The 14882-nt window shown below is 32.8% G+C and overlaps 2 protein-coding genes across 4 annotated transcripts in view; both read left to right on the forward strand.

Annotated features, from left to right (window-relative positions):
• Nucleotides 1–13694, forward strand: part of LOC149484408 (trehalose transporter 1-like protein) — a 31443-nt gene extending 17749 nt beyond the window's left edge. For all 3 annotated transcript variants that reach the window (XM_089700569.1, XM_089700567.1, XM_089700568.1), the window contains 7 exons: nucleotides 351–490; nucleotides 6708–6940; nucleotides 9509–9650; nucleotides 10074–10200; nucleotides 10906–11096; nucleotides 11574–11712; nucleotides 12059–13694. In XM_089700569.1, the coding sequence (XP_089556695.1) occupies nucleotides 351–490; nucleotides 6708–6940; nucleotides 9509–9650; nucleotides 10074–10200; nucleotides 10906–11096; nucleotides 11574–11712; nucleotides 12059–12180 (1094 nt within the window). In that variant the 3' untranslated portion in view covers nucleotides 12181–13694. The remainder of the gene's footprint in view (nucleotides 1–350; nucleotides 491–6707; nucleotides 6941–9508; nucleotides 9651–10073; nucleotides 10201–10905; nucleotides 11097–11573; nucleotides 11713–12058) is intronic.
• A 286-nt stretch (nucleotides 13695–13980) lies between these two features.
• LOC149484409 (uncharacterized) lies at nucleotides 13981–14772 on the forward strand. The gene is made up of 2 exons (XM_089700435.1): nucleotides 13981–14093; nucleotides 14453–14772. The coding sequence occupies exons 1-2, from the start codon at nucleotides 14000–14002 to the stop codon at nucleotides 14662–14664; spliced, it is 306 nt and encodes a 101-aa protein (XP_089556561.1). The 5' UTR covers nucleotides 13981–13999; the 3' UTR covers nucleotides 14665–14772.
• Nucleotides 14773–14882: the final 110 nt, after the last annotated feature.

Here is a 14882-nt window from a genome sequence, read left to right on the forward strand (position 1 = left end):
GAAGGGCTTCTACATTTTAACGCAGACGCGTGGGTGAACTGAAGGTTCACCCTGTTGCAATATACTTCAGGCCCAAGGTTCACCCTGGTGCAATATACTTCAGGCCCTCTCTATAGCGGTCGCGGAAGAATTCTAACCAATACCCGCGGCCCCATCATTAAAGCGGCTCGACGGAACACAGTAGGGTTTTAGTCGGTAAGAATCCGACATAACCCACGGCTCCTTCCCCGGGGGCCGTGGGTATCTTTGGAAGATTTCCCCACTATAAAAAAAGGCCCTCTCTATAGCCCATAAGTAAATTAATCTTCATTTTAATTCATAGAACAAACTAAACTACTACTCTCTTCCAGGTCGTTTACTAGTGGGCTTCGGGTCGGGCATGGTGGGCGCACCGGCCCGTGTGTACACGTGCGAGGTGTCGCAGCCTCACCTGCGGGGTATGCTCGGCGCGATGGCGTCCGTTGGCGTGTCTACTGGTGTGCTCATACAGGTATGTAGACTCGACATGTATACAGACAGAAAGTGAAAGGTCCACAGAATACATAATATGTAGTAGCTAAACGCTACAGAACGGACACTCTCCGCCTCCCGCCAAAATTAAACACTAACCTCACCCCGCGCGATCATGATAAAAATGGGCCGCATTTTTCTGCAAGGACGATACGCAACGAAGATTGACAACATTAATCAAATTGACTTAAAGTATTTTATTATTTTGGATTTGTGATTATTGTTTTTCGTAGAAAATGGTTGTGCTGTTTACGGAAGTATTTCATCAGAAAAACGCGATTTTTTTTTACACTAGTCACAAATGTGCCAACCATAAAGCGTTAACACACACATTTGCAGTCTCTACAGTGTGACAGTCAAAACGATAATTTTGTATGGAGTGTCCGGGGTATGACAGAACTGATGAAAAATACATACATGCGGCTTACATGCATACATACATAGAAGAATAACTTCCACCTTTTTTTTTTGTTTTAGACGTCAGTTACATAGGTATTAGAAAGGAAAAGTTACTAATTTGTATAAGTTCGCGTGGCGCCGCTTTTTTCCCATTTAAGGGTGCACTCACACACATCAGTCACCGTCACGGCACGTCAACGGACAGGATTAAAAAAAAATATGTATCAATAGTTCTAGTATGACTCTGTTCCCACACGACAGTCGCCGGCACGAAATCTATCAGTGATGTCACCGGTCAGGCACGTCAAATAATCTTTCCATACATGTATCATACTTTTATCCCCACTCACCCGGTGCCGTCACGTCTCAGTTCAGTCAGCGTCGTGCTACCGTCAATAATTGCTACATGTTCTCTAGCGTGACACACGTCTAATCACTGACTAACCTGATGTATGTGTTCAATGATTCAGTCAAACCGGCGACGTGACTGACGGACAACATGACGGTGACTGGTGTTTGTGGATACGTACACAAACCGTCACCGATCAGTCATCGGTGACTTGACGGTGACTGATGTGTGTGAGTGCACCCTTAATGGGAAAGTCACAACAAGCAAGACCCAAGTATATAGTGAAATGTATGGTACTGGATACGTTGCAACATCGCCATAGCGAATTCGTTTAACTTGACAACTATGACGTCACAATATGGCGCTGACTCGAACCTATTCTTGATTAGATCGCATAGTATTTTTGGAATATACAAACGTAAATAAATTATAATAGAGTATTCGATATCACCATATTATGTTGCGATGAAATGAATTCGTAGCGTTTTGCTACGAGAAGCGGCTTTAATAGTTGTAATTTTACTACACTTATAAGATGCAATCGTTTTTTATATTCTTATTTATTAGCCGCCGTTTTCTATATCGAGAAGGTTCAAAATTCTTGCTTTTGTATTCTTTCCGCAAAATTTCTCGGTAGTTTGATTGATGGAACCAATTTTCATCGAAATTAATTCCTAAAATATGCAAACATTCAAAAACCTTGAATTATTGAACCTATTAACCTTGAATATCATTTACTGTCATTGTCTCTGCGCCTAAAAATATTCGTTGTTTTCACCGCGTGAAACCCGATCGTCCATGTAAACAGTAACGCCGATATAATTACTATTTTACAAGTGTTCATCTCATTTGGACAGTGGACGAAATGACGTCAATGGTTTCTTACATATACTGTATAGTCTATATTTTTAGAAATTACACGCGAGGCTAGGTTATATATTAGTTTGAATATAATACGAATGTACTGCGATTCTACACAACTGCCTAATTGATGTAGACAGTTGATAACAAATCACAGCAAGTGAACGACTATTAACAAAGTGAGGGTAGTTGGGTCAAACGTCGTAAAACCTATAGCCACGATTCGTACGAGCGCGCCACGATTCAAAGGAAAGCGGCATTTTAGTATTCGACAGCTAAACATGTTCGGACAGGAATTTATAGTTATAACTATATTGACAACTATTCATCCACAAAAATATTAAATCAAAAGTTACGTCTAACAATATATACTCTGTTTAACTTTTTGTAATACTATCTGTGATTTCGCTAAGCCTTCGAACGTTTTGGCGCCTTTTGATCTATTACTTCATAGTTGATAGATACAATGACGTAGGTACTAGGTACTTGATTATATCAGATTATAGATAAACGTAGATTACAGCTGGGATATTTTTTATCTCTGAACAGATTGGTTATGCGTATGGTGTTAGACGGAGTGGTAACGAAAATGTGACATGATTTGACGGTAGTATGAAAAAATGTTAATGATGACTTGCAGTTTTCAAAAATAGTTTCGGTATTTAATTCGGCTTACTATTAAGATTATACGACAATTTAACTAGATAAGTACTTTAAAGTAAACCAATCACCCCTAACACATGTCACGTCTCAGCAGTAAAACAATAAAAAAAAAATTCTTTCCGCTAAATAATACTTTATGAAATATGTGCAAATGTATAATAAAAATAAATACATGTGAGAATAAGTCGTTAAATAAATTAAAACTACTTATAAAAATAGAACGAAAGTTAGCTGATGGGTTTAAGGCTATATTTTAATTTTAGCAATGCCGTATAACATCCGCATCCATATAAGATAAGAGCAATCATATAATTATATTGTTTTCTCTAATTTGATAATTTCCTGCATTTTTATCTTGGGCATGGGTAGATTGAGTGATGTTATACAACGCTGCCGTAGATTGTAGTAATACTTATTTGAAGAAGTTTAATTCTTGATATTGTCATTATATGATATTGTCATGTGGAAAGATAATATTTGTAATAACGAAAGGAAAAACTTAAGGAAATTTAAGATTTACATAGATTTAATTTTGATGTAGGTGCGATATCTATGATGTTTGATTAAATTTTATTTGGTTTTAATATGCGTATCCGTATGTTGGTAAATAGAATGCGTATTGAAATAACATTTTCTGCCTGCTTAGCAATTGCCGCAATTTCAAGTTTGTTTTTGAAGTGAAACTTCTTTATCGGGGTAGGAAAAAATTTAGTGTAACATTTTTTCGTTACGCGTGACATTTTTCCGTTATGCGCCATCTTTTTCTTATCCCTACCACGCGTGATTCGACGTATTTCTGTAAAGTTGCATATAGTAAATTATTTTTTGAAAAATAAGGTCATAAGGAAGTTTCCCTTCTTACGTGTGTACACTAGTACACGCACACATTTTTTTTAATACATTAACTACACTCTAACAGATGTTATCATTATTTATAAACGTACGTAAACGGATACACCATTTTAGGAAAATTTATGTCGCTAAACGAATAAAAAAATAAAAATCATCAATAAACAGCTAAAACATGTTAAACATAATGATTACTGGCTAACGTAAATAGAAGTTATTGTTTCCTGAACAATGTAGATCTCACGTATTTAGTTATAATGCTAATAAATGTTAGTTTAATAAGCGTTACAAATATTGAAATAATATAATATGTTACCGGCCATTGATAAGTTTAATTCATTTAAAGTGATTAACCTTCAATATTTTACAATTCATTACGGACTTTACTAGAATATTATAATATTTGGTGCGTTTAAAAATTAATCCTATCTGTGGTTCGTGGTTTTACCCGATTGCTTAAATAGATAATCGTCGTATGATGGTCTATCTAATAATGAAATAATTTTTCAAATTCGACCCGTGGTTCCCGAGTTTAGCGCGTTCAAGCAAACAAACAAACTTTTCAGCTTTATAATATAGATTTCAATTTTGTAGATATTGTGTTCAAATGCTATTATCATCAATTGATTTAATATTAACTATTTATCAAAGGATTTCTTAAAAAAACCATACGATCTTCACAACAACAAGGAATTCGCATATATCGCAAAAAATTATAGAAAAATGGCATGAAAATGAATCGGTCACGTTCATAAAATGGACGCATGATGTATTGAATTAACATTCATTTGTACATGTCTTGTGAATTGATATGTTAATTATCATTTTATCGTCTGTTAAATCATCGGAGTATGAACATGTGTAGGTAACTATTAATCCGATTTATATACTAGCTATAGAATAAAAAATAATACTTGGCGGCGGAAACCATGCCACCTCTTTCGCTCGCATTATCAAAGGAAATTCCCATGGGAATATCTTTCACCGCGCGGGAAAGAAGCCTATAATATTATGACTCTCTAACCTTCAAACAACCACCAGATAAGGCCTTTAAGTAGATATATGTATAAGTAGGTAATCACTTTGAGATGTGAAATAAAGATAAAAGTAACAAATAAACACTTTCGCCCTTATTATATTAGAAAATAGTAAAAAAAATGTATATGCAACTTTACAGAAATACGTTGAATCACGCGTGGTAGGGATAAGAAAAAGATGGCGCGTAACGGAAATATGTCACACGTAACGAAAAAATGTTACACTAAATTTTTTTCCAACCCCGATAAAGAAGTTTCACTTCAAAATCGGATAATTATTTCAGTGAATTTGTAAATAGAAAATTTTCCTGATAAATTTGTTATGTGGTTACTTTCCATAAGATTATACATACTGCAGGTTTGTCGAACGATAAAATTATGTTCAAACAATGATTCTTATTATATATTAATTGCTATTTTTAGCTGAATTTTAACGATAGATAATTTATGAAACTCTTGATTGATCATGTTGAAATTTTTAAAAATAGATACCTACATAGAGACAAAATTCCAAGTTTCGTGATTAATGACTTTGGTTATTTTTACTGTTTACGCAGTTTTTAATGTTAATTAAAGGACATTCTCATGATTTTCGTAATCATTCGCAATCCGCGACTGAAGTACAAAAAATGTTTTTATACTTCAGTTGCGGATATATCGAATACATCAGCATGTAGGTAAATTAATTATCCAATGTGCCCTTTCAAACGATTAACCTTATTCTGGCCTGCATATAAATAATTGATACTACATTTAGGTATTATAATTTAATAAAATTAAATGATACTGCACAAAATATTTCAGTTTAGATAACTGATAAAATATTTTACGTAAAGTAAATTGCGAAATTCCTTCAAATATTTGTGAAAACGTGCGTGTAAATACATAGGTAAATACTAAACAGTATCTACATTCTGAAGAATTTCGTGCAATGAGATGATTAGGCAGCTTAAATACTTAATAGTTAATACGTCACAGTCATCTGAATTCTGATCATGTTAAAAACACACATCCTCAAATGCGGCATACTTTTCTGTGTACAATTGAATACGCTAATTTTAGTATTGAAAGTAACATACTTTTTGTATCATGTATGTGTTCAAATCATGATGTTGAAGCACTAGTAACGTGTATTATGCGTATTACTACAGACATAACTGGAAACTACCATAATTGGTATTCGATATTGGTTATAGTTTTTTGACTACTGTACTGTACCTATTTGATATAATTTCATATCCATAATTTCAAACCATATTTGAAATAATATTAAGTAATCCACTTTCCATGTGCGTTTAATATTTATTATATTTTCATTGTGATGCGGAATCTTGTATGTTCTAAATAAATTGACCTTTCATCACAAACATTTATTTTTGTATTTATTTCCCTATCACTTATTTTCCAAAACACAATATTTGCGTAAACGATAACAAATGGCTTAAAGCATGCGCTTTTTGTAATTTATTTATTACTAGCTTTCCGCCTGCGGCTTCGCCCGCGTTTTCAAAAAAAAACCCGCATAGTTCCCGTTCCTGTGGGATTTCCGGGATAAAACCTAGCCTATGTCACTCAGAAATGATGTAGCTTTCCAACAGTGAAAGAATTTTTCAAATCTGCCAAGTAGTTTCGGAGCCTATTCAATTCATACAAACAAACAAACAAACAAAAAATCAAACCTTTCCTCTTTATAATATTTGTATAGATTTATTTTTTACATACATAGATTCCTTACAGCTATTTGTATTACAATATTTATAATTAACTTTAACAAAACAATTTACATATTTATTTATAGTCCTGTACAAACAATGAAAAAATTACCATGTAACATAGGTACTCATGAACAATTATAGCATATATTGTTCAATCACGATCACGGGTGGTTGAACGAAGACGTTACTGCATATTTCTTACGAAATATTACATCGGAATCTCTAAAATTTCACTGTTTTATCTCCACTACATCAATCGTTAAAAACAGACCTTTTTTATACCTTAATTGTCAGTTATTTACAACCTTATTTTCTATTTTTCAGTACATAATCGGCAGTGCGACATCATGGAACATTCTAGCGGGTGTGAGTGCGATAGTGCCAATAGTGTCCCTCCTCGGCATGTTGGCACTCCCGGAGACTCCGAACTATCTCCTCACACAGAACAAGGAGGAAAAAGCGGAGAAATCTCTCTCGAAGTTACGGGGTTCCACTTGTAATCTTACAGATGAGATACAGAAGATGGTTGCGTTTAAAGAGAAGAATCATGTTGAACCGTAAGTTCGATTTGTCTATGGTAATTGTAGGTTATTTGTTGTCTAGTTCTATATTGCGTTGTGATTTTTGGTTTAATAATATAAATCAATATGTTATTCATAATAATTAGTGGAATGACCTTCTCAAAATTAAAACAAACTAAGTATAGTCTATACATTATCTACCTAGAAGTAGTTCGAGTTTAGATATATTATTTTTAGATGCCGTGGAATTATTCAGACATAATATTATTATGTACATAGAGACCTTAGATAGAGACAGACTGAATTTACATTCATAATGTATATTAGTATTTTGGTACTAAAACTTCAAAACATTGGAAAATTTTCCACGTCCAATAATTCCGTTCACATAAACAATAGGTACAGTTAAGAGTTGAATAAATAATAAGCGAATGTAGACTAAAAATGTGGATAAACCTGCTTTATCAGGACAGTATGTTATTATAACTGTTATTAGAGTGATTGTGATTATGAAAGGCCTGTCCTGGGTAGGTATAATTAGACGAGACTTAAGTTATTTGAATTTATTTTAGAAAATATTATTAGAAGATAATGTAAAAAATATCGCTATAATTTCGGTTTCCTGTCGAAGGAACGCTCCTTCACTCAGGCGCTGACTCCACGAGCGAGAGAATCGCGGCGATATTATCGTCGTGCCACGCATTTCTATACACTCTCTATGGAACCGTCTCCACACGGCGATATTATCGCCGCGATGCGACGAGTGGCAATGAGCGTGCGAAACGTCATTACATCGTCGCTAGCCCGCCGCGACTAGCAACGGGCCCGCCGCGCGCTCGCGACGATCGCGCAGCGGGCGCGCTGTCAAACGCAGCGGCATTTCCGCGTTGCCTCTGGTCTTCTCGTAGTTCTCTTCAAGGAAACGTGGCGATACCGTTACGAGTCGCCGCGGAAACGCTGCGATTCCGTTACGACTCGCGACGATACGCGGCGGAATTATCGCTCGTTCGTGGAGATTATCCGACGATATAAGGGCGGACTCGTCGCGATTCTCTCGCTCGTGGAGTCAGCGCCTAACTAGTGCACAGAAAAATTGCAAAATCAGACCTTTTTGATTGAAGTTGAAGGCTTTAAATGCCCTCCACAACTGCCTTTTGGCTTTTATTCATTAGTCCACTCATTTCGTCCGAAAAAAAGGCAAATAAAAGAAAGTGAATTTGCGCATCTAATATTTGGATATGTTGTAGGGGATACCTAGAAAAGCTTCACTTGAGTTTTTCGACCAAGATTTCCTATGAGCTTTCGTTGCCATCTTGAAAAAAGGGGTAAAATTGGTTTTTCGGCTATAACTCGGCTATCCGATGAAATTCGGAAATCACTAATAAGACACTTTTTGTTCCTTTTTTTATGCTCTACAATTAAGTCCTGACCATTTTTACTGTATCGTGCATCGTTATCGAGATATCGATGCCGTAAAAACATTTTCAATCGCAAAAGTAACCAAATGCTTTTACATACGTAGGTATACGCTAGAAATAGTACAATCTTAACAGTTAACACAATACAAAAACAACATACAACAATAAATAAACCACGAGTAAATAATGACAGTTTGCACTCAATACGCATGTGATCGTGTGTTATTCATTTATTTCTTGTTTATAGGTGTTTGTAGGCGTGCGTTTTGTTTTTCCATTATCCCATAATTGGTAAATACTAAATATTGTGATTTGTGACGTGTACAGTCGTGATTTATGATGGAATAATATTTGATGTTGATTCCTATCTTGAGTTTGTTCAACGATAATCAATGTGTGGTGAAAATTATTTATAACTCGCAGATTCTTATTTGATTATGGCAGTTATTATTAATGTGTAAATTGATAACATGATAAAGCACATCTTGATAATAATATGCGAGAAAAACTGAGATATAACTTACGAATAAAGTTAGCATGAACACGTTTAACGTGTAGTATTTAAAAGCGATGAAAATAATTATAGCAATGATGTTAACTTAATAATAACGTTAATAACCAAAACAATAGTTTAATGAAGGTATAGCAAATAGATACCTACCTATGTATTACATACGACGCATTTACTAAACATAAACTGCACATTAAATTCTAAACCTTTGAACAGATGGTTTGATAACATTATTTTGTTATTTTTATTGAAGTTTCATACATAATTCTTATCGCTAAAACGGCACATTGTACACGTTTCGAATTTCCATAATATGACAATGTTGTTGCACACGTGAAATACAATAAATAAAAAATTCGCATCTATAGAAATGTCATGTTCAAGGTTCTTTACGAAATGCCTTTTTATGTAAATTAGACGAAAGGTGAACAGTATTTTTTTATGAACAAAAAATATGTTAATTCTCCAAAATCCAATACGCACACTTTGAATTTGATACACGCACACATACACGCATACGCATGTACGCATATATGTAGACTCTTTTGTTATAGGTTAAGTTCTTTTCGGCTATATTTATAGGGATTTCGACCAAAATTAAAAGTGGAAAGTTTCCAGAATTACAATTTTTCACATTTTATATTTTTTCTTTAATAATGTTTTATATTTTTCCAGTTTAAAATCGCCGCGTGAAATAATTAAAGCGCTCATGGCGCCATCTACGCTGAAGCCATTCGGAATACTTGCGTTATACTTCTTCATATACCAGTGGTGTGGTGTTAATACCATCACGTTTTATGCTGTTGAAGTTTTTGAGGTAATTTATATATTTTATAGTAAGTAGGTATAGTATTTACTATTTTTCAAGCACTTAAATGAGGGTAGTTAAATTTCAAAAATTGTTATTAGTATATGAAATAGTTATAATGTTTAAAATTAAAAGGTTCTAAATTGTAACAAAATGGTAATTTTTTTGTAGTCAGTTAGTAGTCAGTCAGTAGTAGTCAAAAATAGGTATTTCCTCCTTGATGTTATTTCAAACTACTCAAAAATATAAATAAAACATGTATGGTATTACCACATAACAATCTATACACAGTTTAACTTTAAACCAGGGATCTGTCACTTTAATAGTTGTCTATGTGAAATACGACAAAACCAGATTAAAGAGAACCCGCGCTTAAAGTTAAACCATATCTAAAGTTTTTGTGGTAAGACAGTTAATTTTTAATTTTTCCAGGCATCAGGCGCATCTCTAGACAAATACTCTTTAACAATATCAATGGGTGTACTTCGTGTGATATTTACTGTAGTCGGGTGTATACTATGCAGGCGATGCGGTAGACGACCACTCACTTTTGTTTCTGGTAAGTTGGTAAATATTAGAATAATAGGTTTGTTATATTGTAAATTAGATTTTTTTATATTTGAAAATATGAATTAATGACTGTCTTATAATTTAACCCATTGACCACCGTAAGGCCCGATCGGGGCGCGACACAATAGATTTTCTATTGTGTCTGTGATTCCGAGGACTGATGGATTAAATAAAAGTAAAAAGTATCTAACACATTTCATCAACTTTCATTCACAAATGTATATTATGGCTTCTCTAGTCTTTAACTGTGGAGTGGATTGATTGGTAATTTTCCTAAAAGTTCAATATACCTAATGATAAGGAAATAACACGTGAACGTAGTGAATGAATTATTGAGAACACAAAATAATTTAGAAACTGACCACATTATGTAAGAAGTATTTTTTCTTTCTTGCATGTGAAAGCTTAGTAACTTACATAAGTTTTCACATGCAAGAAAAAAAGACGTTTGGCACTCGGGGACTGCCGCGGTAAAGCTATTGCATGCTATGCCTTCAAGCCACACCTCCGCGCCCGTCGGAGTGGGGAGCGTGAGGTTTTTCTTTACGCAATTTCTGGATTCGGTCCCCGCGCTCAAGGCCCGCGATAGAAGCTATGCAATAGCTTAAAAATACATACTCCAGAAGCCTCCTATTCCAATTTTCTCCTATTACTATAATTATCCCATTTATATCTCGAATATTTTAATTTTCAGCTCTCGGCTGCGGCACATCCATGACAGTTCTATCCGTATACCTCTACTACGTGCAATACTGGAAAGATAATAACATCCAACCGCAATATTCCTGGATCCCAGTGGCCAGTATATATTTGTTCATGATCTTCTGTACGCTCGGCTTCTTGATCGTGCCCTGGATCATGATTGGAGAGGTTTATCCTACCCAGGTGAGGTTTTGTACTAGATTTAGGTGTAGAAATGAGAGATATATGGAAAAAAATGTTTTTTTTGCACAGAATTTTATACCAATTTGTTTTAGAAGTGAAACTTCTTTAGGCGCGAATGTAAAATTTCGAAGTCGCCACTTTTCTCACACTTCATGGCAATACCGTCACGTCATAGAGTGACTGGACGATTTTGGTATCTTTGAATCTTGTCAAAGAAGTTTCACTTTCTACATGTGTGCTCGGCACGCACGCTCTTTTTTTAGTATAAGTAGGGACTTTAAAAAATTATTCTTGTACCTTATCAATAATTTATTAACCTAATCAAATATTTTCAAATATACTCACTTTGTTACCAATATAAAACGGCAGTTTTTAAGCACTTAAGGGTCGCCGAATAAAATGCAGTTTCGAGGGTATTTATCGTTCGAAGTTTCCTTTATTTCTTCATTATATCATACATTATTTATTAATTTAAAGGTACGTGGTATAGTGGGTGGTATGACAACATGTGTGGCGCACTTGTCAATATTCTCAGTGGTGAAAACGTTCCCGTTGTTGAAACATGCGCTCAACGACTATGGCGCGTTTGGATTGTATGGCGCCCTGTCTTTGGCCGGTGAGATTTTTTGTCTTTTTGGGATTTTTTTAGTGTTGGGAGTCTTTTTTTTTGGTGGTGAAATGGGTAGAAAGTATATGTGATATTCAATTAATGGATATTTTTTATTTTTTGCAGATTTATGGTTGTAGTAGTTATATTACTTTGAATCAATCGTTCACTTTGTATAAAACTGATTCAATTAAATGTAAAAAAATACACTATTTGAGTTAAGGCTACTAACATTTTTTTTGTGAAAAAATCTACAAAACAACCTATAATAAAATGCACGCCTCCAACTCTCACACACATGTTTTAATTGAACGAAGGTACTAAGTAGTAAATTAATAAATAATTACTATTTCAGGTACCGCATTTTTCTACGTATTCCTACCAGAAACAAAAGGCCGTACATTACAAGAGATAGAAGATTATTTCTGCGGTAGAACGAAAACTCTAAAGAAAAACGCACAGACAGACCTCGCGTAGTTTTATAGGTAATTAGATGTTTGGGAACAAAATAATGTAAGTATATTATGTATTTATATTTTTATAATAGTAATGCAGTAGTTTTGTACATTTTTTGCTTTTAGTTTTTGTGATATGAGTACAATACCAGTTACATACCGATATATTTTTCTTTGATCGGATTTTTTTTTTCAATAGCTCTTAATCTGAATGAAGACAATAAACTTATTTATGGAATCAATGTATTAGGTAGAATTATTCTGTAAAAATCTTTATTAGTAGGTAGTGGGGTACATGCCCCAAAATTATAAAAAATTGTTTATTTCATAATAGTTAGTATGTGTTTGTATACAATTAATGAAAGTAGTTAAATTTATTTTTTAAATTATATATTTTTTATTATGAATCGAACCTAGGCTTACACTTTCCGTAAGGAAAGTTAATTTTGTTCTTTATCATATTATTATTTATAATTTATATATTGAAAAATATTAAGTAAACGATAAATACTATCTGCAAATAAAATTTATACACGTGATAGTATTAATTTGTAAAATATGTAAAAACAAATAAATTATTTTTTATCAGTCAATAATTTATGCTTCAACAATATAAGAATCTTCATAAAAAAGAAAGTAACCTACGTCTTTTTTAAACACTGTATTTTTGGTGTAAATTTTAAATTAAATTAAAAAAATGTATACAATTTTGGATTTCTTTACCTAAGTATATACAAAATTATTGTAATGTTCTTATTAAAGATAATTAATTGTGCAAATTAAAAATACTCGAATGACCATTTTCAAACGATAAATGGAGAAAAATTTAAAAGGTACGCATTTTGAGGAATGAAAAAAAGTGAAAAAATATATTTTTTAAATATTTTGAAATTGTATACAGATGTCCTGATAAATTTACCAATGTGCTAAAATAAAAAAGTATTAATTAAATAGGTTAAGAATTAGTGCCATTTAAGGAACAATAAGTGATTATTTATTGTAAGATAGTTTTGTAGATAGAGTTTGTATATAAGTACTTATGTATTGAAGGAGAATAGCATTTATACAGATTGTATATTTTAATTATCTATGAAAAGTTACTATGGTTTGTTAATAAGGGTGGAAGTAGTTCTTTATTTTTTCATTTCACATTTTGATTGTTTGTTGTTTTTCTATCTCTATATTATGTGAACAAAATAATAGTTTAAAGGGATCTTTAATCATTAAATTATAATTTATTATGTAATAAAGTTGCTACCATGTATGTGCAATTTATTGCCTTATGTAAATTATTGTATTTTTGTATAAATTGAATTGTTAGCACACGGCTCCGTAAAGAAATTGACCACCAAAAATTATATGTAGATGTATTCCCCTATATTAACAAATCATAATAATTAAATAATATGTGCTATTATGGCAGCTGTGCAATTATAAGAAGTCAGCATTTGAAGGTACAAAGAGATTGCCTTATTTTTTTTATGTAAATGAATTTTTGCGCTTGAAGCATGGAAATAAAAAACTCAATTTATTTAATTGTTGTTTTATTTGATTTTTTATTTATTGTTTGTATATTTATAATCAAGTGATACCTACACTAAAAATATATAGGACCTGAAACTGTTCACAAAAATTATTTATTCCACAAATTATTTGCTTATAATACAATTTTATCCATAGAGTTAATTACTTATAATTTTTTTCTAATAATTTAACGAAATAAATGGTAGTTATTAGATAATACCAAAGACAAAACAGCTAACTACCTTGATACTTCAATTTTCTTTTTAAGTTTTTTTGCTCTACGTTGAAACAACGATCAGTGTTTTGAATCGTTCTCAATGAAACAAACGTTAGTTTTGCACCTTATCGTTTTCACGTGCATACTATGCATTATACAGAGTAGTTCTATTTCAAGCCTTATTGAAAATAAAGGTAAGCCTAATTTTATTGAAATATGGATTTTGCTTTACCTTTCTGTTTAGTGTTGAAATATTTACTAAGCATCTAATTGTATCGGCAATATCCTTGTATACCAATGTTTTTGATTAATTCCAATAACTTGAGTAAAGGCAGACATTTTTTAATGCAGATCTTTTTTTTTGACCATAATATTCTTGCCATATTCATAAGTAAGTACTTAATAGATATCGTCTTCATAATATGTTAACAACACTAGATGTAGATAGGGACCACAAGGGACTTATTTGCGTTTTAATATTATTATGACTAATACATACATATTTGCCAAATTTTTTTTTAACTCAAAACAAATATTAATCATTGTTCTATAGGTCATGGTGTAATACGACATGTAGACGGCGTAGAATTTGACTCGATATCCCGAGGCACTCTATTGCAAATCCTATCTGCTTTCGATGAGAACATCAAATCAAGGATGGGCGGGAAGAAAATACCCCTGTTTAAAGCGGAATTTGCTAACAATAAACATACCTATCCGTTTATTTATCCGCACTTCTTTAATAAGAAAGAGATTTGGATGTGAATGAGGAATAAATTTTGATAAAATGAGAACTTGTTTTTTTTTTGTAATGAACATAGGTTGCGTGAGTGTGTCTGAGGTAAAATGGCGTATTAAATGTATTTAAATTCGAGTCTATTGCAAGTAAGTAACATTATTTATCAATTCCTTGAGCTTGTGGCGTTAAATAATTATTTAATTAATTTCCATATAAATACAACCTAATTCATTATATTGAGAAA

Source organism: Colias philodice, chromosome 11 (assembly GCF_061535455.1).
Source record: "Colias philodice isolate Cphi_HAF_F1 chromosome 11, ilColPhil1 Martin Lab GWU primary, whole genome shotgun sequence".
NCBI classification, from domain to species: Eukaryota; Metazoa; Arthropoda; class Insecta; order Lepidoptera; family Pieridae; genus Colias; species Colias philodice.

Bases quoted from the DNA above. Each gene is read 5' to 3' on its own strand.
- LOC149484409 (XM_089700435.1), top strand. From the start codon at position 14,000: ATGAAACAAACGTTAGTTTTGCACCTTATCGTTTTCACGTGCATACTA. The intron at 14,094-14,452 runs GTAAGCCTAATT...ATTGTTCTATAG, and splicing joins AAGCCTTATTGAAAATAAAG to GTCATGGTGTAATACGACAT.